At 41.0% G+C, this 23,719-nt stretch overlaps 1 protein-coding gene across 1 annotated transcript; it reads left to right on the top strand.

Moving 5' to 3' along the window:
- Window positions 1-10,348: 10,348 nt before the first annotated feature.
- Window positions 10,349-11,758, top strand: FTMT (ferritin mitochondrial). The gene has a single exon (XM_061422974.1). It carries the CDS (start codon window positions 10,441-10,443, stop codon window positions 11,167-11,169), a length of 729 nt encoding a protein of 242 aa, XP_061278958.1. The 5' UTR covers window positions 10,349-10,440; the 3' UTR covers window positions 11,170-11,758.
- Window positions 11,759-23,719: the final 11,961 nt, after the last annotated feature.

The raw sequence follows: 23,719 nt of genomic DNA, 5'->3' as shown, positions 1-23,719 counted from the left end.
TCCCATGATGTTTTTTCTGCATAGAGTTCCCATCTCCCAACTTCTTTTAAGACCATAGTCAAATCTGACCTTCTCTACAATGCAGTCGCTAATAATCCTGAACTTGGTTTGAGATGCTAATGCAGTCAAACTTCAATGATTGAATGTGGCTCTTCTATTTTATCTTTAAAAAAAAATTTATTGGAATATAGCTGCTTTACAAAATTATACTTTATATAATGTTCTACTGTAGAACAAAGTGAATCAGCTATTCATATACACATATCCTCTTTTTTTTTTTTTTGATTTCCTTCTCATTTCGATCCCCACAGAGCACTAAATAGAGTTCCCTGTGCTATACAGTAGGTTCTCATTAGTTATCTGTTTTATACACAGTATTAACAGTATACAGGGTTTCCCTAGTGGCTCAGCGGTAAAGAACCCTCCTGCCAATGCAGTAGACACAAGTTCGATCCCTGGGTTGGGAAGATCCTCTGGAGAAGGAAATGGGAACCGACTCCAGTATTCTGGCCTGGGAAATCCCATGGACAGGAGAGCCTGGCGGGCTAGAGTCCATTAAGTTGCAAGAGAGTTGGACACAACTTAGAGACTAAGCAACAACAGCAATCAATATCGTATTTATGTCAATCCCAATCTCCCAATTCACCCCACCCCCCCATTTTCCTCCTTGACATCCATACATTTGTTCTGTACTTGTGGGGAGAAAAAAAAAAAGTGAAAGTCATTCAGTCATGACCAACTCTTTGCAACTCCATGGACTATACAGTTCGTGTAATTCTCCAGGCCAGAATACTGGAGTGGATAGCCTTTCCCTTCTCAAGGGGATCTTCCCAACCCAGGAATCAAACCCAGGTCTCCCTCATTGTAGGCAGATTCTTTACCAGCTGAGCCAAAAGGGATGTCCAAGAATACTGGAGTGGGTGGCCTATCCCTTCTCCAGCAGATCTTCCCAACCCAGGAATTGAACCGGGTCTCCTGCAGTGCAGGCTGATTCTTTACTAACTGAGATATCAGGGAAGCCCCTTGTTTGGTACTTTGTCTCTATTTCTGCTTTGTAAATAAAATCATCTATATCAATTTTTTGAATCCACAAAGGCCTCAATATCCAACCATATCATATACTTACTCTTTTAGCATCAAGTGTTCAATATATTTACTTGGAATTGAATCCAATTAAGTCAAATCAAATTGAAGATGATGCATGTTCAACCTCTAAGAATATAAGGCTCAAAATTAATAATTATTCACTGGCTTCTAGTAGTAGTGGAGCATGACAAAAAATAAGCTATTAAATGAACTGCAACTAAATCGTTAAATTATAACTCCCTTAACTTTGCTACTTAAGTATTATTTGGAAATGAAAGTTTGGAGACTTGAGGAAATTGTAGTCCCTAATTCACTTTATTAACAGTATTATTGAGTGCATCTTAAACACTAGAAATATAAGAATGAAAAAGATGGAAATTCTCCTAATAATCAGAATTTTTCAATATATTGGGGTAAAAAAAAACCTAAATAGATAATTATAATTTATTCTTTTTTTTTTAATATTATCTAATTTTATTTATTTATTTATTTATTTTCTTTTTTTTTCTAATTTTATTTTATTTTTAAACTTTAAATAATTGTATTAGTTCTGCCAAATATCAAAATGAATCCGCCACAGGTATACATGTGTTCCCCATCCTGAACCCTCCTCCCTCCTCCCTCCCCATACCATCCCTCTGGGTCGTCCCAGTGCACTAGCCCCAAGCATCCAGTATCGTGCATCGAACCTGGACTGGTAATAGGGTTAGTAAAAGAGATTATGGGACTCACTGAAGGCTTCTAAAAACCATTTAAAATGTAATCAAGAAAACAGTGGGAATTAGCCAGAAGACAAAGATGCAGAGGGAAGAGTGGCAGACACAGTTGCATGACTATGGGATGCAGCAGCAGTCAGGGGTTGGTCAGAAGGTAAATTAATGTTAATCTATTTAGTCCCTGTAGCAACCACAAAGGGCCTTCCTGGATTCAACTGAACATTCATATTTCAAGACTAGCACCATACCACTCAGAAGAACAGAGGATAAGAACCACAGCTTCTCGGCATCAGAATATCCCAAGCTTCCTCTCAAGATTCCCATAAAATGAGTATGGAAGATGCCCTTGCTAAAAAGCCTCATGTCCCAGAGGAGCCAGTATCTCTCATAGCAAATGCACTAAAGGCATTCCCAGAAACAAGAGTCACCATACTCCAGGAAGTAAGAATGTTAATTTGCCAATCGGAGGTAATTTTTCTACAAGCGAGATTGCCTAGACATACACTCCACATCTTAACAGAACTAGACTAATCAGCAGTCACAATCTCATGCAGATATGGGAAAGATTTTGTTAACCCTCTACCCACAAACCCTCTGTGATTACTTCTGGGCAAAACAGTGCTCGAGGTAGAGGAGACAGCCTGTAGACTCCTTAGGGAAAGGAAAAAGGGTACATTCCAGTGTCTAAAAAGAAATGTATAATGACTGAAGCATATCAAGTGTTCAGAAGTGTAAAAGGTGTGGGAATGAGAAAGAAATGTCACAGAGAAGCAAGGGAGAATGTATCTTGCAGGACTATAGTTTAATGTAGAATCAGTAAAAGATTTGATGTAGGGAATGATGTAATCATACTTACATTTTAGAATGCAAAATGGAGCTACACTTGTGTGGAGCTCTAGCCAGAGATGCAAGGGAAAGAAGTGAGCGAGGTCATGTATTTATTTCCCTGGATTCTTCCCATAAGGTTTCCTGAATGGGCTTTGTCCCTTGACTAAGTGTCATTGCTCCTTCCCAGGTGGGTCCCTCTCAACAGCACAATCTCACCTGGGTTCTGGTAACCAGTACGCCTCTTGAGGGCTTCCCTAGTGGCTCAGCTAGTAAAGAATCCGCCTGTAACACAAGAGACCCCAGTTCAATCCCTGGGTTGGGAAGATCCCCTGGAAGAGGGCATGGCAACCCACTCCAGCATTCTTGCCTGGAGAATCCCCATGGACAGGGGATGGGGTTGCAAAGAATTGGACAGAACTGAGCAACTAAGCACAGCACTGCTCTTAAGATTGGCTCCAGAGTTGATGAACTATCTCATCTATCTTCCTTTCACATATATCCATATATAATCCCTTTATTGAACTTTTCTAGAACTATTTTAATTTTTACATGTGCCATCTATTGTCTAACTGGTCCTGCCCTGATCACAATGAGACAAACTATTGTTTTTGAAAATCAAGTTTTATTAGAACGTGACATGCTTATCGCTTATGTATAGTCTATGGCTGCATCCACACTACAACAGTGGAGCTGACAGATGTGACAGAGGCTGTATGGTCCACAAAGTCTAAAATATTTATCTGGTCCTTTATAGAAAAAGCTTGCAAATCCCTGTCCTAGAGTCTGAGGGTAGCCTGAGCTGTAGACAAGACATACAACTTGATTGTGAAGGGAGAATTTCAGTGAAGACCGAATTTGCAGCCCTCACCAAAATCAGGATTTTGATAGAGAAGGACAGAGAGTTGGAATGGAGACATCTGGGTAAGATGCACTCAAGTTTATTTGACTGACAGATTTTACAGGGATTTTCTTGGCTTGCAAAAGCAGCACATTTCCTCCTGTTAAAAGGGAGAGCATGCCCCTCTCTAGCTAGTCTAGAGTCTATACAGAGGCATCAACAGAGGCAGGTGTCCTACAAGCCCGGGTTTGTAGAACAGCATAAATCTAGTTTCCCTGGGTTGCCATAACAAAGTATTACAAACCAATTGGCTTAAATCAACAGAAATTTATTCTCTTGCAGTTCTGGGTGCTAGAAATTTGAAACATATTGGCAGGAACATACTCTGTCTCTGAGGATGCTAAGGAAGCATCCTTCCATGCCTCTTATAGTTTATGGCGATCTCTAACAATCCTTGGCATTCCTTGACCAAGGAGTCTCTCACGCTAATCTCTTCCTCACTTTACATGGTTTTCTCCCTTGTGTATCTATGTGTCTGTTTTAAATTGCCCTCTTCTTTTAGTGACACCAGTCACTTAAATACGTGCTGTGTCCATGCTAAGTCACTTCAGTCATGTCTGACTCTGTGACACTATGGACTGTAGCCCACCAGGCTCCTCTGTAAATGGGATTCTCCAGGCAAGAATACTGGAGTGGACTGCCATGCCCTCCTCGAGGGGATCTTCCCGACCCAGGATGGAACCCATGTCTTTTACATCTTCTACACTGGCAGGAGAGCTCTTTACCACTTGTGCCACGTGGGAATTCAAGTCACTGCCACCCAAATCTAGTATGGTCTCCTTTTAACTTGATTATATCTGCAAAGAACTTGTCAGGTGGTGATAAAGAGCCCTCCTGCCAATGCAGCAGATGTACAAAACATGGTTTCCATCGATAGATTGGGAAGATTCCCTGGAGGAGTGTATGGCAACCCCCTCCAATATTCTTGCCTGGAGAATCCCATGGACAGAGGAGACTGGAGGTCTATAGTCCATAGGGTTGCACAGAGTCATACACGACTGAAGTGACTTGCTGCTGCTGCTGCTAAGTCACTCCAGTCGTGTCCGACTCTGTGTGACCCCATAGACGGCAGCCCACCAGGCTCCCCCATCCCTGGGATTCTCCAGGCAAGAACATTGGAGTGGGTTGCCATTTCCTCCTCCAATGCATGAAAGTAAAAAGTGAAAGGGAAGTCGTTCAGTTGTGTCTGACTCTTAGCGACCCCATGGACTGCAGCCTACCAGGCTCCTCCATCCATGGGATTTTCCAGGCAAGAGTACTGGAGTGGGGTGCCATTAGCACACAGATATTCATTCCATCCACCCTTATATGAATAATTAAGCTCAAATCTCAGCATGGTCTAAGTAAGAAAATGCTGGCAGAATGCAGAATTCTAAGTGAGGAAAGGCTTAGAAAGTGAGCATGATAGATGGGGTCTGGTATATAAGATCCAACATTCCACTGACTGGTGGTACTCACTGTTTACACAAGACAAAATATAATGTGCTGGTGAGGCAATCACCAGCATTCATCAGAAGCTCAGAAATGTGGGCCAGGACTGACTGGAAAGGGTGCTGTTATAGATAAAGGCCTCGGTTCCCAGGATTATCTCACTTTGGGTCCAATATATCTGTGGACCTATCTAGTTATCATCTCAGTTCTGAATGCATAATTGGAATGGACACTTAGCAGGTCCCAGGATCCTTACACCGATTCCTTGACATATGGAATAAGAGCTGACAGAAAGGGTGAGAACAAGCCCCCATCCATCAGAGTTCTTAAAGCCAATGAGTGCCACACGCTGGCTACAATGGCAACGATCAGGGCCATCCCTAAAGGCTTAAAAGAGGCAAGCGTAATGGTCCCTACTACTACTACGTACGTCACCATTTAAGTCACCAATCTAGTCTTTGCAAAGTCCCATGAATCATACTGGAGGATAGTGTACTTATCCAAACAGGAGCCCTAATTGAAGTTGTTGTTCTAGGTACGGCATCTTTACTGAAACAGGTCAACTAAGCCTCTAGTTCATGTATGTGACTTTTGAACTTAGAGTATGTATGATTTTCAATATCTACCAGGAAGGAGCACCTGAAGTAGTTCACATTCACCTAGGATAGGCAGCAGTGTGTCTTCTCATTCTCACTTCAGAGATATGCTAAATTGCTTGCCCTCTGTTACAATACATCCAAAGACAGTCTGGCTCATCTGAACGTTCCACAGGGCATCGTGTTAGAAAGATGGCAGTAAGCTGATCAGATCTGGTAAGCAAAGAAATACTCTGGATACTCAGGTTTAGAAGATGGAAGATAATCAGTGGCTAGGATACTGGTGTAGTTTTTGGAGTCTAACAGTTTGAGGCCTGCCAGGTACCTCTTCCAAGGTAAAGTAAGAGTGACTGCACCTTGCCCCTCTGACCCTGGGTGAATAAAATGAACAAAACAGTTTGCTAGACCTCTTCCAGTTTTAGAGGCAGCATGTACTGCCCTTGAGAGTTCAGTTCTGGCTCATTGATCAGGTGAGCCAGAAGGTTTCCCAGTTTTGAAAGGATCCCAGAGTGAGGTCAGAAAGGGCTCCACAGCTGAGTCCAAACACTCCCTGTGGAATTTTGAGAGATTTCCTAGTGATAAGACACAGACTAGCAATACATATATGATACTTTTTATATTTTCAAGACAACTTCCTCTATTGTTCTCTATTCAAAATTCTCAAATACTCTATTAACAGCAAGTAGATGATCCTTAGTAATCAATGGACTTTTCTCCACCCTGGCTTTGTCATGTCTCACAGAAAAGCAATTTTAGAAAGGACCAGAATCAGTGAAAATGAAGAGTTGTTTATGCTACTAACCTTTTTTGAATGTAAACATGAGAATAAAAGTGAGGAAATGGCAGCCTACTCCAGTGTTCTTGCCTGGAGAATCCCAGGGACGCGGGAGCCTGGTGGGCTGCCGTCTATGGGGTCACGAAGAGTCGGACACGACTGAGTGACTTCACTTTCACTTTTCACTTTCCTGCATTGGAGAAAGAAATGGCAACCCACTCCAGTGTTCTTGCCTGGAGAATCCCAGGGACGAGGGAGCCTGGTGGGCTGCCGTCTATGGGGTCACACAGAGTCGGACACGACTGAAGTGACTTAGCAACAGCAACAGCAATGAGAATAAAAAGAAATGAAAACAGGAGAAAAAAATACCTTTACTACAAAAACAAATATGAGAGTGAAGTTACTTTTCATCTTTTCTTTCCCTTATTATAAAACTGCTTCCATCTATTTTATGCAGAAGTGTAGAGTGTTGCTTAAATATTTTCCAAAGTAGGTAAGTTTTTTTAAAAATTTAGTATTTACAACCCAATGCTTTAAAGAAAATAATGTCATAAAATTTGATCCATGTATATTACATAAATCAAAACATGACTGAATGAATAACAATCCACATTCATATAATTTTTAATTTCCAATTTGCAAAGCATTTTAGCATATAAAATAAATAACCAATATATCTAAAAAGAAGAGATGAGTGAATCTTGTTATTCATTTGGAGAATGAAATTTAAGTACAGAGGTTTTTCTGGACAGGCTCAGAGAACTTAAAGTGAAGCCATCTACTAATATACTTTATAAAAGTGCATCCAACCAAGCTGGTATGTAATATGAAGTAAAAATTTCTGTCCCTATCTATTTTGGCACCTGAAAGGATTTATTTGTGCTTTTTAAAAATAGTCAAGCTTTATGCTAGGCCTGAGGATTCTAAAATGACTAAGATGTTCGTTCTGCCCTTAAGGACACATACATACACTTTACACAAGGAATTATAACTATGATAATGATTATAATTATGATACAATATATGATAAGCTCTCAAGATAAACAAATTTTTGCCAACAACAACAAAAAGTAGTCATGAATTCTACATGAGGTTATGTAAGACTTACAAGAGTAGGGAATATATTTGATGGGAAATTAAAAGATGAGATAGATTTCATGAGACAGTGAAAAAAAGGAAGAGAGGAAGGTAAAGAAGCAGAGGGAATCCTAGAGAAGCATGAAAGCTTAAGGAGGTGTTCAAAGAATAAAAGAAGCCATTGAAACTGAGGAAGAAATGATTTGTGAAGAGGGGTGGGTGATGATCTAGTTTCATATTTTTAGTATAACAACATTAATTTTACTGTGAATACTAGAAATCAAAATGTCCATAAGATTTTTTTAAATGTCCATAAGATAAAAATAACACCTACCAGATCTTTGCGTTTTAGAAGTCTAGCAAAATATATGACAAATTTTGTAATGAGAAAAAGAAACATTTTTGACAAGTTAACATGTGATATTTAAATGTGCATTTTACTTTATGGCGTTATTTTTCATTACATCTCATGTATTTCATTTGTTTTATATCTGTGCTTTTTATTACCTTGGGGATAAGCATTTATATGAAGAGCATCATTTCTCCTAAAACACTAGTAGGAGCAGTTGGCATTTAATACCACTCTAAAGAATCATTTTCATAACCTCTCTTTAGGGAACTACATTTTAGGAGTAGAAAAAGTTTGAGGAAAATAAAAGCAGAAATGGGTTTGGAGAAGCAAAAATTAGTGAGAAATTGCTCAGTGAATATCAATCACATTCTACTACAGAGTTTGAGTATCACTAGATTTGAGGTCTCCTGCATTGCAGGTAGATTCTTTACCAACTGAGCTATCAGGGAAGCTTAGATTTGAGGCATCCATCTTTATTTATGGTACACTTTAAGAAGCTCATTTGAGACTAGGGAGCTTACTCCAAAGCTACAAGCTTGATATGTTCATATAATAAAAGAATTTCTACCTCACTACCCATACATGATAGCAACTATATAATACATGTCAGCATTCTTTATAAGTTGTGTAAGTCTTACCAAATGCAATAATAACCATCATCACTTGCTCAATAATATATTGATTATGAATAACCACTTAGAAATTATCCAATAAAAACTATGAAACAATATTTCTAGTGCTTATTCCATGTCAAGCACTCTGATAAGTCCTCTGTATACATTCTCTTATTTAATATTTTCAACCACTCACTGGAGGCAAGGGGGATCCTAAATTTACAACTGAGGAAACTGACCTAGACAGGAAATTTGACTTGCACACAGAAATATAGGAAAGTAATATATAGATAATATAAACAAGACCTGAACAGAAGCAGTACTACTATCAAAGATTCAGATATTAACCATAAGAAATTAAACAACCATGACACCACCCTTATGGCAGAAAGTGAAGAGGAACTAAAAAGCCTGTTGAAAGTGAAAGTGGAGAGTGAAAAAGTTGGCTTAAAGCTCAACATTCAGAAAACTAAGATCATGGCATCTGGCCCCATCACTTCATGGCAAATAGATGGGGAAACAGTGGAAACAGCATCAGACTTCATTTTGGGAGGCTCCAAAATCACTGCAGATGGTGATTGCAGCCATGAAATTAAAAGACGCTTACTCCTTAGAAGGAAAGTTATGACCAACCTAGATGGCATATCGAAAAGCAGAGACATTACTTTGCCAACAAAGGTCCTTCTGGTCAAGGCTATGGGTTTTCCAGTGGTCATGTATGGATGTGAGAGTTGGACTCTGAGGAAAGCTGAGCACCAAAGAATTGATGCTTTTGAACTGTGGTGTTGGAGAAGACTCTTGAGAGTCCCTTGGACTGCAAGGAGATCCAACCAGTCCATCCTAAAGGAGATCAGTCCTGGGTGTTCATTGGAGGGACTGATGTTGAAGCCAAAACTCCAATACTTTGGCCACCTCATGCAAAGAATTGACTCACTGGAAAAGACCCTGATACTGGGAGGGATTGGGAGCAGGAGGAGAAGGGGACGACAGAGGATGAGATGGCTGGATGGCATCACCGACTCAATGGGCATGAGTTTGAGTGAACTCCGGGAATTGGTGATGGACAGGGAGGCCTGGCCTGCTGTGATTCATGGGGTCACAAATAGTCCAGACACGACTGAGCGACTGAACTGAACTGGACTGAAGAATAAAAAATGACCCAATATATAAATGAGAAAAAGATTTGAACATACACTTCATCAAAGACATATGGCTGGCAAGAAATATGTGAAAATATACTAAACATCACTAATTATTATGGAAGTGCAAACTAAAAATACAATGAAATACCAGTATACACTTTCCCTGGTGGCTCAGCAGTAAAGAATCTGCCCGCACTGCAAAAGCCACAGGAGACCCGTGTTCCATCCCTGAGTCGGAGGCATCCCCTGGAAAAAGGCACAGCAACCCACTCCAGTATTCTTGCCTGGAAAATTCCATGGACAGAAGAGCCTGGTGGGCTACAGTCCACGGGGTGGCAAAGAGTCGGACACAACTGAAGCTACTTAGCATGCACGCACCAGTATACACCTACTGCAATACTGGCAACTATTTCCATACTTAAATTTGTAAAAATAACCAGAAAGTCAATTTATAAACATCCTCTTTGGATGTGGACTTTTATTTACTCTCAGATGAATCAGTGTTGATTTTTGTTTTATCCTATTTCACTGCCTTGTCTCCCCCAGCTCTTGGTCCTTGGACAGAAAAAGGTCAGAGAGGGAGGCCAAGTAAGGTTTGACTCAAGTCACAGCATCTACTTGTTCGACAGCATTTTAAACTTAGATGAAATAGTAAATTAGAAACGCCCAAGACCAGAAACCTCGCGTCGACGATGGGGGCAGTGTTTATAACTGTTATCAGCCTTTTCCCCACCGCGAATGACGCGCGCCCGCGCCCGCAGCAGCCCTCCGCCTGGAATTCGGTGAGTATGGAAGCGAAGGGGCGTGTGACGCAGTCGCTGTCGCCTAAGGCTGCGTTCTGATTCAGATCTGGTGCCCGGGCGGCGCTTGACTGCGCGCTGAGCCGGCCTGGCCTCAGTTTCCCTACTTCTAAATAGGGGAGGCCATGCTACCCTGTTTCTTGTTCCTGCCCAAGCACATCAGCACATCGTTGGTGTTCCTGCGCAGTGCGCGCCACGGCTTCGCTTTGCTGCCGCGCTGGGTCCCCAGGCTGTCCTCGGATTACCCGCCCGCTGCCCCTATCCGCCTGCTGGCAGCAGCCGCCTCTTCCCGGGGGCCGGTGGATGGCGCCGGCGCCCCCTCCCGGGTGCGCCAGAACTTCCACCCGGACTCCGAGGCCGCCATTAATCGCCAGATCAACCTGGAGCTGTGTGCCTCCTACGTGTACTTGTCCATGGCCTATTACTTCTCCCGAGATGACGTGGCCTTGCACAACTTTGCCAGATATTTCCTTCGACTGTCCCGGGAGGAGACCGAGCACGCGGAGAAGCTGATGAGGCTGCAGAACCAGCGGGGAGGACTGATCTGCTTGCAGGACATCAAGAAACCGGACCAGAACGACTGGAAGAGTGGGCTGAATGCAATGGAGTGTGCTCTGCTCTTGGAAAAGAATGTGAACCAGTCGTTGCTGGAATTGCACACTCTGGCTTCAGACAAAGGTGACCCCCATTTGTGCGATTTCCTAGAAACCCACTATCTGAATGAGCAGGTGAAGTCTATCAAAGAACTAGGTGACCACGTGAATAACTTGGTTAAGATGGGGGCCCCCGAGTCTGGTCTGGCAGAGTACCTTTTTGACAAGCATACCCTTGGAAATGAAAACAATCACAACTAACCCAAAGGCTGCCTTCACAAACAAGGTGTGCCAGAACCCAGAGGCAGCTGTTTCCTCCTTTCTTTTTATATTCTTCTCTTATAATGTCTCAATAAAGTGATTTGTAGAGAAAATGTATTTAGCTCCATGTTAACAATGGCTGTTTGCCCAGCATCAAGATGATTTTCCCAGCCCAGAATGAGATGGTATAAAAAAGACTGCAAAAAAGCTACTGAAATAGATGCAAACTAAATTTTTACAGTTACCAAATATTATTCCAGACCATGACCCTGCAATAAATATCGATGAATTTCAACTCAACAAATGCCTGTTCTTTTCAAGACGTTATGTTAAAGGCTAAAGTGGAAACATGTGTAAGATAAATATGCAAATAACTATAGCAAGATGAAGGATATGTAGTACTGCAAAAATAATCCGAGCAAAGTTCTGTAACAAGTTTTACCCTTTTCTAAAAGTGCAATCTGTTTTTGAAGGATTTTGTGATCAACCAAATTCAAGAAAAGCTAAAAAAGTATAAATGCTGGATTTGGAAAGACACAATGTGTGCTAACACTTTCAGGGCTCTGGTAAATCTTGAAATTAAAAACAAAATCCAAACCAAAAAAAATTATTGGTTTATTTTTCATTTAGCTCAGTGTTTCCCAAACAAACCCAATCTCAGCTAGCTTTTCATGGTAGCAGTGATAATATAACCATACCTATGTATCTGATAATAGACTATACAGCCTCCCTTTTAACATACCAAAAAGAGTGAATACATTGCAGAAAACACATTCCTGTGGCCTTTAAAGTGAAGCTGAAAGAACATTAGGATGGAAAAGTCAAGAAGGGATCCAGAGTAAAAGAAGCATCAGCTGGGCAGATGTTTTCTTGGGGAGGTGGGAGAAGGGGCGATAAAGTGAGTAGGAGAATACAGTATGTCCCCTACATACGAACCTTTAAGTTTCGAGCGTTCAAAGATGCAAGCATGCATTCACATGTCCAATCATGTTAAGTTAGTTCATGTGTTTGGCGTACTTTGTCACATGTGTGCATCCTCTGCAAGTGGTTGTGCTTTTGTGTACTTTACTGTATAGCACTGTATAGAGTGTCTTCCCTGGTGACTCAGATGGTAAAGAATCTGCCTGCAATGCGGGAGACCAGGGTTTGATCCCTGGGTCAGGGAGATTCCCTGGAGAAGGAAATGACAACCCACTCCAGTATTCTTGCCTGGAGAATTTAATGAACAGAGGAGCCTGGCGGGCTACAGTGCATAGGGTCACAAATAGTCGGACTGAGTTACTAGCTCACACGCACGCACACACACACACACACTACATAGAGTATAGTAGTACAGTATCTTTTTAAGTAGAATTGAATCCAGCAAGAAACCAGAACCTGTGCCAGCAACACCAGGCATGAGTGAAATTGCAGTTTGTCCTCCATCTTCTATTGCAAATGGATCCTTCAACTCTGTTTTCTCCCACCTTGTCTCCATCCTCCAGCCAGTATCTCTTCTTGGCCTTTTTGCTCAATACCAGCCAGCCCCTGTATGCCAGATGTTATACTGCCCTACTGTACTTTTCAAGGTACTAAACTGTAAGATTAGAAACATCGTAGTTTTTGTCATTTGTGTATTATTTATGTGAAAAGCAGTATAAACCATTACAGTACAGTACTATATGCAATTGTGTTAGTTGGATTACTAGGCTAACCTTGTTGGACTTACTAACAAATTGGGCTTACAAACTTGCCCTTGGAATGGAACTCATTCGTATGTAGGGGACTTAATGTATTTTGGTCAGTAGACCTTTGGCTAGACTAAGAGTGCTGGGTGGTGTTTGGAAAGATGGGCTAGAGCCCAACTACGGAGGTGAGAAGGAAAGGTTAGGTTCAGTTTAGGGAGCAATGGCAGTGCTTCAAAGGGATCCCAACAGAAGAATGCTGTGCTAAATGTTGAACAATCAGAAGTTTAGTTGTAGAGAATAAAAATCTGAAAACAACCTCAATGTTGGTGTTAGTTTGGGTCCTCTGAGAAACAGATGCCAAGATGGGATTAAGTGCAGGGAAGAACTGTATTAGGGAAAAAATAAAGGATGTTGAAAGGAAATGGGAAAAGAGCTGGGAGAAGCAGAGAGAGACTTCAGACTCTGTGTGAGTCTGATCCTGAGAGAAGGAAGAAAGAGAAGTTGTGCATAGTTCTCCAGGAAATTCTACAATTGAATAGAGTAGAGAGAGACCTGTCTGGGAGACCTCCAGCTAAAATTGCTCATCAGAAGAATATCAAGCATCCGAGAAATGGGCCTGCTTATGTACACTTCTGGCATTCAGTTACTGACTAGGAGTGATCCGTAAGAGGGGCTTCCCAGGTGGCTCAGTGGTAAAGAATCTGCCTGCTTATGCAGGAGACGCAGGAGACACAGGTCCAATCTCTGGGTTGGGAAGATCCCATGGTGGAGGAAATGGCAACCCACTCCAGTATTCTTGCCTGAAGACTCCCATAGACAGAAAAGTCTTGGCGGGTTAGTCCATAGGCTTGCAAAGAGTCATGGCCATAGGAAGTGCAGCCTTGCAACAAACTAAGGGATGGATCGATTTTAGAGCACAGCAGCTTGGGTCTTTGGCAAATTGTGCACCCTTCAGTACCAGATTTGAGAGCTACACACACATGACTGCACAAACTCAACAAAACAATTTAAAACTGCATACTTGGAAATGTTCTGCAGCTATTAAATACAATTTTGTCAAACACATAATGAGGTGGACAGAAATTCACAATGTGTTATCTTAAAAATAAGCATATTGCAAGGTAGGGTTATATTATATAATTGCATATGTATAGACTTCCAGGGGAAATTATATAAAATATATGCATATAAAAATGGAAATATATATACCAACAAATGTAACTGGAAAATCTCTTAGTGATGTTGTGTTTGATATTTATTTTCTTTAGCTACTTGTCTTTTTAAAATAAATTTCTTATCATGGGCACCAATTATCATAATGATAGAAAAGTAAAACTATAAAATAAAGCAAAAAGGGCTGAACTATGTTGAAACCAAAGAATATAGAAACAAAGACATGCTGGAGAGAGTTTAGAGATAGAATCTTTTTAATTTTGCAGATGCTTTAATGAAGAGAATTCAGAAGTGGGGTATAGGAAGAAAATGTGTAGAGTTCAAACCACAGAATAGACAAGTTGAAAAAAAGCAGGAATCACAACAAGAGGAATAATTGAGGTTGGAGAGTCCATGATGATTTGCTTTTGATTATGTGGATCAATCTCACTATACAGTCTATACTTAAGTTGGTTTATCTTGCCTCACAGGAGTGCTATTACATTTCTGCAGAAAATGTCCTCTTCAGTTCCTCTAGATGAGTGTATTTCAAACTGCATATTGCAGCCTATAGATGTGTCATAAGATTAGTGAGTTGCTATCCACCTTTTGTTAATAAAATAGAATTGAAGTGAAAGTAAGTGAAGTAAGGATATTGTATCCTGAAATTCTTAGTGTGTGCGTGTTTTCATGTATTTACATCTTGGATAGTGATATTTCTTATTCTATGTTTCTGTCAAAAACATTCAATAGCCATTATCCTAGAAAATTATTATACATTCTCATCTCAAATCTCTCGGTCTCCTCTCCTTCCACAATGTCATTTGATAAGCCTCTTATTTCACTGAAAATTCAGAAGTAATCACAGAAGAACTTCACATATTCTCCTCATTGAATTGATTACGTATTTGCCCCGGTGTTCACATATAAAGCACTTTATTCTGCTACAAAGGTTGAAGCATATATTTTGCTTTCTAAAACCAATCTCCTGCTTTGCCCTGAGTCCCAACCCTCCCACACACTCAAGGACAAAAGGACGTCACACCTACAATTATTCTTTCACTTTCTATTGGTTGGTTCCCATGAGAAACAAAAATAGTGTTATTTTTTCTAATAAAAAATTTCACCTTTGGATCTACATTCCTTTTTGCAAACACTAAGTTACCACTTTCTCTTTTACAATGAAAGTTGAAAAAGTTGTTCCTGCTTCCTGGGTCCAATTTTTCTGTTCTCTTTGGTACCTCCCAAGTAAGGCTGTGTTCACTGTTCACCACACCAACCTTGTTTTGTTTTGTTTTGTTTTTTTGTCAAGATCATCAGTAATGAACATTGGAGTACATGTGTGCTTTTCAATTATGGTTTTCTCAGAGTAGATGCCCATTAGTGGGATTTCTGGGTCATACTGTAGTTTTATTCCTAGTTTTTAAAGAAATTTCCATATTGTTCTCCACAGTGGCTGTACCAATCCACATTTCCACCAACAGTGCAAGAGGGCTCCCTTTTCTCCATATCCTCCCCGGGATTTATTGCTTGTAGATTTTTTTATATTGGCCATTCTGACTAGTGTGAGGTGATACCTCACTGTAGCCTTGACTCACATTTCTCTAATAACTAGTGATGTTGAGTAGCTTTTCATGTGCTCTATGGCCATCTGTATATCCTTCTTGGAGAAGTGTCTGTCTAAGTTTTACACCCATTTTTTTTAACAGTAGCTAGGACATGGAACGGAGAAGGCAATGGTACCCCACTCCAGTACTCTTGCCTGGAAAACCCCATGGACGGAGGAGCCTGGAAGGCTGCAGTCCATGGGGTAGCTGAGGGTCGGACACGACTCAGCGACTTCACTTTCACTTTTCACTTTCATGCATTGGAGAAGGAAATGGCAACCCACTCCAGTGTTCTTGCCTGGAGAATCCCAGGGACGGGGGAGCCTGGTGGGCTGCCATCTATGGGGTCGCACAGAGTCGGACACGACTGAAGCGACTTAGCAGCAGCAGCAGCTGTGAAATTGATGAACATAGAGTTTGTTATGCAGGGTAAAGTAAGTCAGAAAGAGAAAAATAAATACAGTATATTAACGCATATATATGGGATCTAGAAAAAACGGTGTTGATGCACCTGTTTGAAGGAAAGGAATGGAGATAGAGAATGGACTTTTGGACATAGTGAGGGAAGGAAAGAGTGGGATGAATGGAGAAAGTAGCATCAGCATATACACACTACCATGAACAAAACAGCTGGTGAGAAGTTGCTATATAATATAGAGTTCAACCTGGTGCTTTGTGATAACCTAGAGGGGTGAATGGCACCCCACTCCAGTACTCTTGCCTGGAAAATCCCATGGATGGAGGAGCCTGGTAGGCTGCAGTCCATGGGGTCACGAAGAGTCGGACATGACTGAGCAACTTCACTTTCACTTTTCATGCATTGGAGAAGGAAATGGCAACCCACTCCAATGTTCTTGCCTGGAGAATCCCAGGGACAGGGAAGCCTGGTGGGCTGCCATCTATGGGGTCGCACAGAGTCGGACACGACTGAAGTGACTTAGCAGCAGCAGAGGGGTGAGAGGGAGGTTCAGGAGGGAGCGGATATATGTATAATTATGGCTGATTTGCACTGTTGTATGGTAGAAGCCAACATAACATTGTAAAGCAATTATGCTCCAATTAAAAAAATAAATTATGTATGTAAATATTTATTGCTATTTCCCCTTAGATGTTTCATTGTTGTTGCTTAGTCGCTCAGTCATGTCTGACTCTTTGCAGGCCTATGAACTGCAGCACGCCAGGCTTCCCTGTCCTTCACCATCTCCTGGAGCTTGCTCAAACTCATGTCCATTGAGTCTGTAATGCCATCCAACCATCTCATCCTCTGTTGTCCCCTTCTCCTCATGCCCTCAATCGTTTCCAGCAACAAGGTCTTTTCTAATGAATCAGCTCTTTGCATTAGGTGGTCAAAGTATTGGAGCTTAAGCTTCAGCATCAGTCCTTCCAATGAATATTCAGGACTGATTTCCCTTAGGATTGGCTCATTTGATCTCCTGGCAATCCAGGGGACTCTCAAGAGTTTTCTCCAACACTACAGCTCAAAAGCATCAATTCTTCTGCACTCAGCTTTCTTTATGGTCCAACTCTCATTTCCAAACATGACTATTGGAAAAACCATAACATTGACTAGATGGACCTTTGTTGGCAAAGTGATGTCTCTGCTATCTAGGTTTGTCATAGCTTTTCTTCCAAGGAGCAAGCATCTTTTAATTTCATGGCTGCAGTCACCATCTGCAGTATTTTGGAGCCCAAGAAAATAAAGTCTGTCACAGTTTCCATTGTTTTTCCATCTATTTGCCATGAAGTGATAGGATTGGATGTCATGATTTTAATTTTTTGAATGTTGAGTTTTAAGGCAGCTTTTTCACTCTTCTCTTTCACTTTCATCAAGAGGCTCTTTAGTTCCTCTTCACTTTCTGCCATAAGGGTGGTGTCATCTGCATATCTGAGGTTATTGCTATTTCTCCTGGCAATCTTGATTCCAGCTTTTGCTTTATCCAGCCCTGGTTCCACAGGCTGTACTCTGCATAGAAGTTAAATAAGCAAGATGACAATATACAGCCTTGATGTACTACTTTCTCAATTTGGAACCAATCCACTGTTCCATGTCTGGTTCTAACTGTTGCTTCTTAACCTGCATACAGACTTCTCAAGAGGCAGTTAAGGTGGTCTGATATTAAATATGAAATGTCTACGAAACATAGACATCAAAAACATACACTTGATTTCTCCATCCTCCACAACCTAGTTAAAATCTTTTGCTTAATAGTAAAAGAAAATTCCATTCTACCAGTTTCTAGGGTCTTGTCATTCTTGACCACTCGCTTTCTCTCATACCTTCTACCAGACATTCAGCAAAATCCTGAATCTTACCAATGCTAACAATTTTCATCTTGCCCCTTTAGTACAAACTCCTGTCTTTTTATCCCCCTGCATTATTTTCTGTAACACTGGTTACCTGAAAGTTATCCACATAGAGATCATAAGTAAAACTGAAAAGGCTGAAATGACAAAGAAGAGAGGATATATTAATAAAAAGAAAGCAGAGACACTTGGAAAATTAAAGTAGCTCTATATTTAGGGTATATTAGATGAAGAAACCTTGACAGGATACAGAAAAAGAACATAAAAATATCAAAACCAAAAAAAAACTCTTGTCTTGGAAGCCATGGTAGTAGAGAGAGTTTCCATCAAATGCTATAGAGCTTAATTAGATTGTGGGTTGAAAGGCATCAGATTATATTCTATTTAAAATTATTACAAAAAAGTGGCTACATTTCCCTGTGCTGTAAAATACATCCCTGGCCTGTTGTTTGTTTGTTTGTTTGTTTTTCACAAAGCAGATTGTGTCTCTAAAGCCCATATCCCTATCATGCCCTTCCTTCTTCCCCTCCCCTCACTGGTAACTATTAGGATTTTTTTTATTGTAAATCATTAATTCTTCAATTTAAAAAAGGGGCATCAGAGTTGGCAAATCAGTAACTCATTTGTTATTTCAGAATAGTGGCTTTAGGAGTGGTGGAGATAGAAAGCCATATTCATGGGGGTAAACAGGTAGAGAATATAGAATTCTTATTTGAAAAGTTTTTCTTTGTTAAGTAATTGAAGCTACTAGAGGGTACAGAATGCCTATGAGTGCTTTCAGGACAAGAGAAGCTAGTAAAAAGAAAAGATTTGAGAAGCAAGTGATAGAGTCAGGTTCTAGTGGAGAATGGAGCACAAGATTAAAAGAAAACCTAGGTATGACCTGGAAAGACATGTCCTCCAAAAACAGAATGAATAAAAGAGGAAGAAATTAAACTTTAAGAAAATAAGCTTTAAGATGAAACTGAAAGTCACTTCACCCTGGCTGAACTCAATCTTCCAAATAAAGTGAGGCAGGAGATAGATGGGTCTCAGGCTGAGAAGCTGGAGTTTGTGCCCTGTGGACAGATACTTCAAGATGAAGAAGAGAGGGGGCTAAGCCCTGACCAGACGAAAGACCACACTTCTCATTCTTGAAGTCAAGGAGACCTTCCCACCTACACACGCACAGGAAGGCTTCTTGGAATTCAAAAAGGGAGGGGGTGCCACCCCAGAGTAGTGATGTCAACCAGCTCATAGGCCTCTTTGCTAGAATCCATCCTAAGAGATCCATCAACACATGTGGGAGGACCCTGAGATATACCAAATACAAACTCAAAACCAGGCAAAGCAAGATGATTGGCAGAAAGAAACACAGAAAAACGCCCCACAAAAGTAATTCAAACTACCACAAGGGCAGAACTCTCTCTGAGCCCACCTGTGTTATCTATCCACATGTACTCTTTTTCCTTTTAATAAGTACTTTACTTGCTTCTTTACATCCCATCTCTATGTGAAAATTCATTTCTACACAGCTGACGGGCAAGGGCCTTGTCACTGGTCACTGGTCTCTGGTGGTCTAGAGGCTAGGATTCCACATTCTCACTGCCTGACTTCAACCTCTGGCCCAGAACTAAAATCCCGACTGCAAGCAACTGCAAGCCAAGGCCACGCAGGATCAAAAGTAGCAAATTAGGTCATCTACTGAGATATAGCAACCTCTACCTAGAAATATTTTAATTAGCTTTGTTGCAGGAAGGGGCACCCCTTCCAGAGGCTGAAACTGGGCTCTTGTCTAACACTCAGAAATGAATTGTCCAAGGAGACACATGCTGACAAATCAAGCGATTTTACTGGGAAAGGGCACCCAGATGGAGAGCAGTAGGGAAAGGGAAACCAGGAGAACTGCTCTGCTAGCAGTCTCAGGTTTTATGGTGATTAATTTATGGGATTAATTTCTGGGTTGTCTTTAGCCAATCATTCTGACTCAAAGTCCTTCCAGTGGTGCAGGCCTTGTTCAGCCAAGATGGATGCCAAGAAGGATTCTGGGAGGTGGTCGCACATGTGGTGTCTTTTTGACCTTTTCTGAACTCTTGTGGTTGGTGGTGGGTTATTAGTTCTGTGTTCCTTACCAGGACCTCCTGTCATAAAACAACTAATGCAAATGGTTACTATGGTGCCTGGCCAGGGTGGGCAGTTTCAGTCAGTGTGCTTCCCGTAACAGTTTCATTTACCAGATATTATTACAAAATAGTAAATATAAATCATTTTACAGATGGGATATAATCTTTGCTCTTTGTCTAGTATTTATAAAAAACTACAAGTCAAAGAGTATGTGCCTGGAACTGAACCAAGTGGAAACTAGATTTCTAAACAAAAACCTAGTATAAGAAAGAAATGACTCCAAACACTTAAATATCCTGAGACATTGTTTTACTCTTGAACACAAACACCCAATGGTGCCAAGGTCCAAGGCCTTCAGATTGGCGGGAAAATATAGCGTATTCCCCTGAACATTAGCATCTATTGTAAGTCATCATCCTTCACCTGCAATTGTTAATCAGGTTTTGCACAGTTCCTTTGAAAACTTCCTTGGGGAAGCACTTAGTCTGCATGACAAAATATCTCAGGACAGAGTGTATACATTTCTTTCTGAAATTTGACCCAGAGTTTCTGAAGCCAACAAAGTTCACTTGACTTTTTTAAAAGTTGAACTTCACCTTCAAACTTTCCACTCTCAAATGAAAGACATTGGAGAAAACACTCAGCATCACCACTGTCACGAACAAAGGTGAGGTGTTCATGGTGGAGAAAAGGGAGCATGAGACACTTCAAGAGTGCTCCAAGAGACACACTCAGGAAGCAGACAGCTAGAAAACACACACAACTGCTCATCAGAGCTGACCAGGGTGGTATCTCTGCTTACAACAGACTATTAAACATAATCTGCCAAGGGCACTCAGTTGCACAGACTTTGGCATGTATTAGTTTTCCTAAGCTCCATATTTCTATCATGTAGGTTTAAGACACTTTGTTGGGTATATTTGCTTTGGAATGAGCAAAACGATGCCTGTGTGTACGTGCGAGTGCAGGGGCTCTCCCGGGCTGGGTGAGAATGCCCAGCAAGGAGGGACTGCCTGACGGTTTTCAGAGAACAGAACATAGACATGCACTCAGGAGTGGACTCCTTCCAAGCGGCCTGGCCAATTTCCCAGTGCAGATGGTGGCCAAACAATCTCCTGAGAGAGATATCTAATGCTTTTGGACAAACCTTAGTCTCTCTCAAACCCCCTGAGCACCATGTTTTCATAGACTGAATTAGTAAAAAAGAATTTCCCCTACCATAAAAGGACTGTCGGACTAATAAAATACTATTGCGTGACCTACACACAGATCCTAGATAGTGTAGTCTGGTTATTAATAGCCTGCACTCGAGAATTCAAAATACTTGTATGAGAATAACTGCTCTACCACATACCAAACGCATGATCTTGGGAAAAGACGTTAAATTTTCAGAGACGGATTTCCCTCTGCCATGACAGCCTATTGCAACGTTTACTGGGAGACTAAATGAAATAAAGAATATAAAGTGAAGTGAAAGTTGCTCAGTCGTGTCCAACTCTTTGCAACCCCATGGACTGTAGCTCAGTGCCAAACTCCTCTGTCCGTGGGATTCTCCAGGCAAGAATACTGGAGTGGGTTGCCATTTTCTTCTCGAAAAGAATAGAAAGGTCAGCACATTTTCTGGTATATGGCAAATGCTCAATAAATATTAGCTGCTTAGAATGGGGGTTTTTAAAAGGGAGAAAATTTTGTCAGTGTATTTGTGAGTATGTTTGCTTACATATGCAAAGACTACCTCTGGAAGGATGTCATTTGCCCTCAATGAAGAAAAAAACCCGGTAGTTGGGAAAGCAGTGCTAGTAAGAATTTTTCATTGTGTAGGCCATTTGTGTCTCTTTTTTCAAAGAAATAAAATACTTTAAATTTAAGTATTAAATAAATATTGGCTTTACCATTTTTTTCATTTCCCTTTACATTTATAACCAACAGTAAGGGAGTATTTCATGTTTTGCCAAAAAATATTTAAAGGTTATATAATGATCATAATTTTCCCAGTGATTATTAAGATCACTTTGGATGGTTTCAACTTGCAAGATCATTTTTATAGCCCTGCACTGCCCTGAAAAATAAGAATTATCTGTATATCCACCAAAGCAGAAAACCAATTTTCTGTTAAGAGTGTCATTCTAAAAACACTTTTTCTGATTTTTGTCAGGCATTTCATTCATTTAATAAGTATCTTTGAATTATTATAGATAGTAAAATAGGAACCAATTTATTGTGAATTCAAGAAAACTAGAAATAGAGACAGTGTTCTTAAAGTTTAATAACACTAAGTACTATTAACATTGTACTGTGTGATTTATAAAGAACCTTCACATAAAGTTAACTTATTCCCCATACCACTGTCTAATATTCAGGAGCAGACTCCTTTGTGATGTTGCATTGCTCTTGGGAAAAAGGCAAAAGTATTTAATGTGGCATGACTGGCCCTGTCTAGTCTGCCTTCATAACTTCACATCCCACCTCCTTGCTCTCTCCACCCCAGCTACACTGGCATTATTTTCATCTCTAGATTCACCAGGCACACTCATGCCACAGCCTCTTGCCATATTGCTCTGTTTGCCTCCTTCCCTTTTCCATCAACTCACCTCCTACTTAATCTTCAATTCTACAAGTGTCACTTATGCTGGGAGGAGATCTTCTCTTTGCCCTTTCCAGAACAGCTTTCTCTCTTCTCTCCCTCTCTCCATTCTAACGTGCAAGGACATAACAACAGTTTCCCTGCAGTCCCATCAAGGTATTTGTTCTCCCAGCTCCCTCCTTTCAATGTCACTGCAGCTCTGCAGCATCCCTCCACAGACTCAATGCCTCCTGTGAGGAAGGCAGCTCCCTCTACTTAGCCATTCTGTCTCTAGGCTCTAATAAGCCACTCTATCTCTGGCTGTATTAGACCTGGGGTGGAAATGTCCAATCCCTGCCCTACTCCCCCACCACTTCTTTACAAATAGCTGCTTTATTATACTCTCTCTGAATTATCTTATTTGTGCCCTGTATCAGGATCCTGACTATAATCTTGTTCCCGCTCCTCCTAATGGTTCTTTCTCCAACATGGTCTCCTAAGACTTATGCCCTCATGCCAGTCAAAACAACGTACAGTCTTGACTACAATATACTAGACTATTTACAGCTCCCTGTTGTTCAGTCACTCAGTTGTGTAAGACTCTTTGAGATCCCATGGACTTCATCACCCCAAGCTTTCTTGGCCATCACCATCACCTGGAGCTTGCTCAAATTCATGTCCATTGAGTTGGTGATACCATCCAACCATCTCATCCTCTGTCATTCCCTTCTCCTCCTACCTTCCACCTTTCCCAGCATAGAGTCTTATCCAATGAATTGGCTCTCCCCATTAGGTGGTAAAGCATTGGAGATTCAGCTTCAGCATCAGTCCTGCCAATGAATATTCAGGACTGATTTCCTTTAGGATTAACTGGTTTGATTTCCATACAGTCCAAGGGACTCTCAAGTCTTCTGCAACAACATAGTCCAAAAGCATCAATTCTTCAGCGTTCAGCCTTCTTTATAGTTCAACTCTCACATCAATACACAACTACTGGAAAAACCATAGCTTTGACTATATAGACTTTTGGTGGCAAAGTAATGTCTCTGCTTTTTAGTACACTGTCTAGCTTTGTCATAGCTTTTCTTCCAAGGAGCAAGCATCTTTTGATTTCATGGCTGCAGTAACCATCTGCATGATTTTGGAGGCCTTTT

The sequence above is a fragment of the Bos javanicus genome, chromosome 7 (genome assembly GCF_032452875.1).
Source record: "Bos javanicus breed banteng chromosome 7, ARS-OSU_banteng_1.0, whole genome shotgun sequence".
NCBI lineage: Eukaryota > Metazoa > Chordata > Mammalia > Artiodactyla > Bovidae > Bos > Bos javanicus.
Note: the sequence above shows the minus strand (reverse complement) of the source record. Positions and strands in the feature narration are given on the sequence as shown.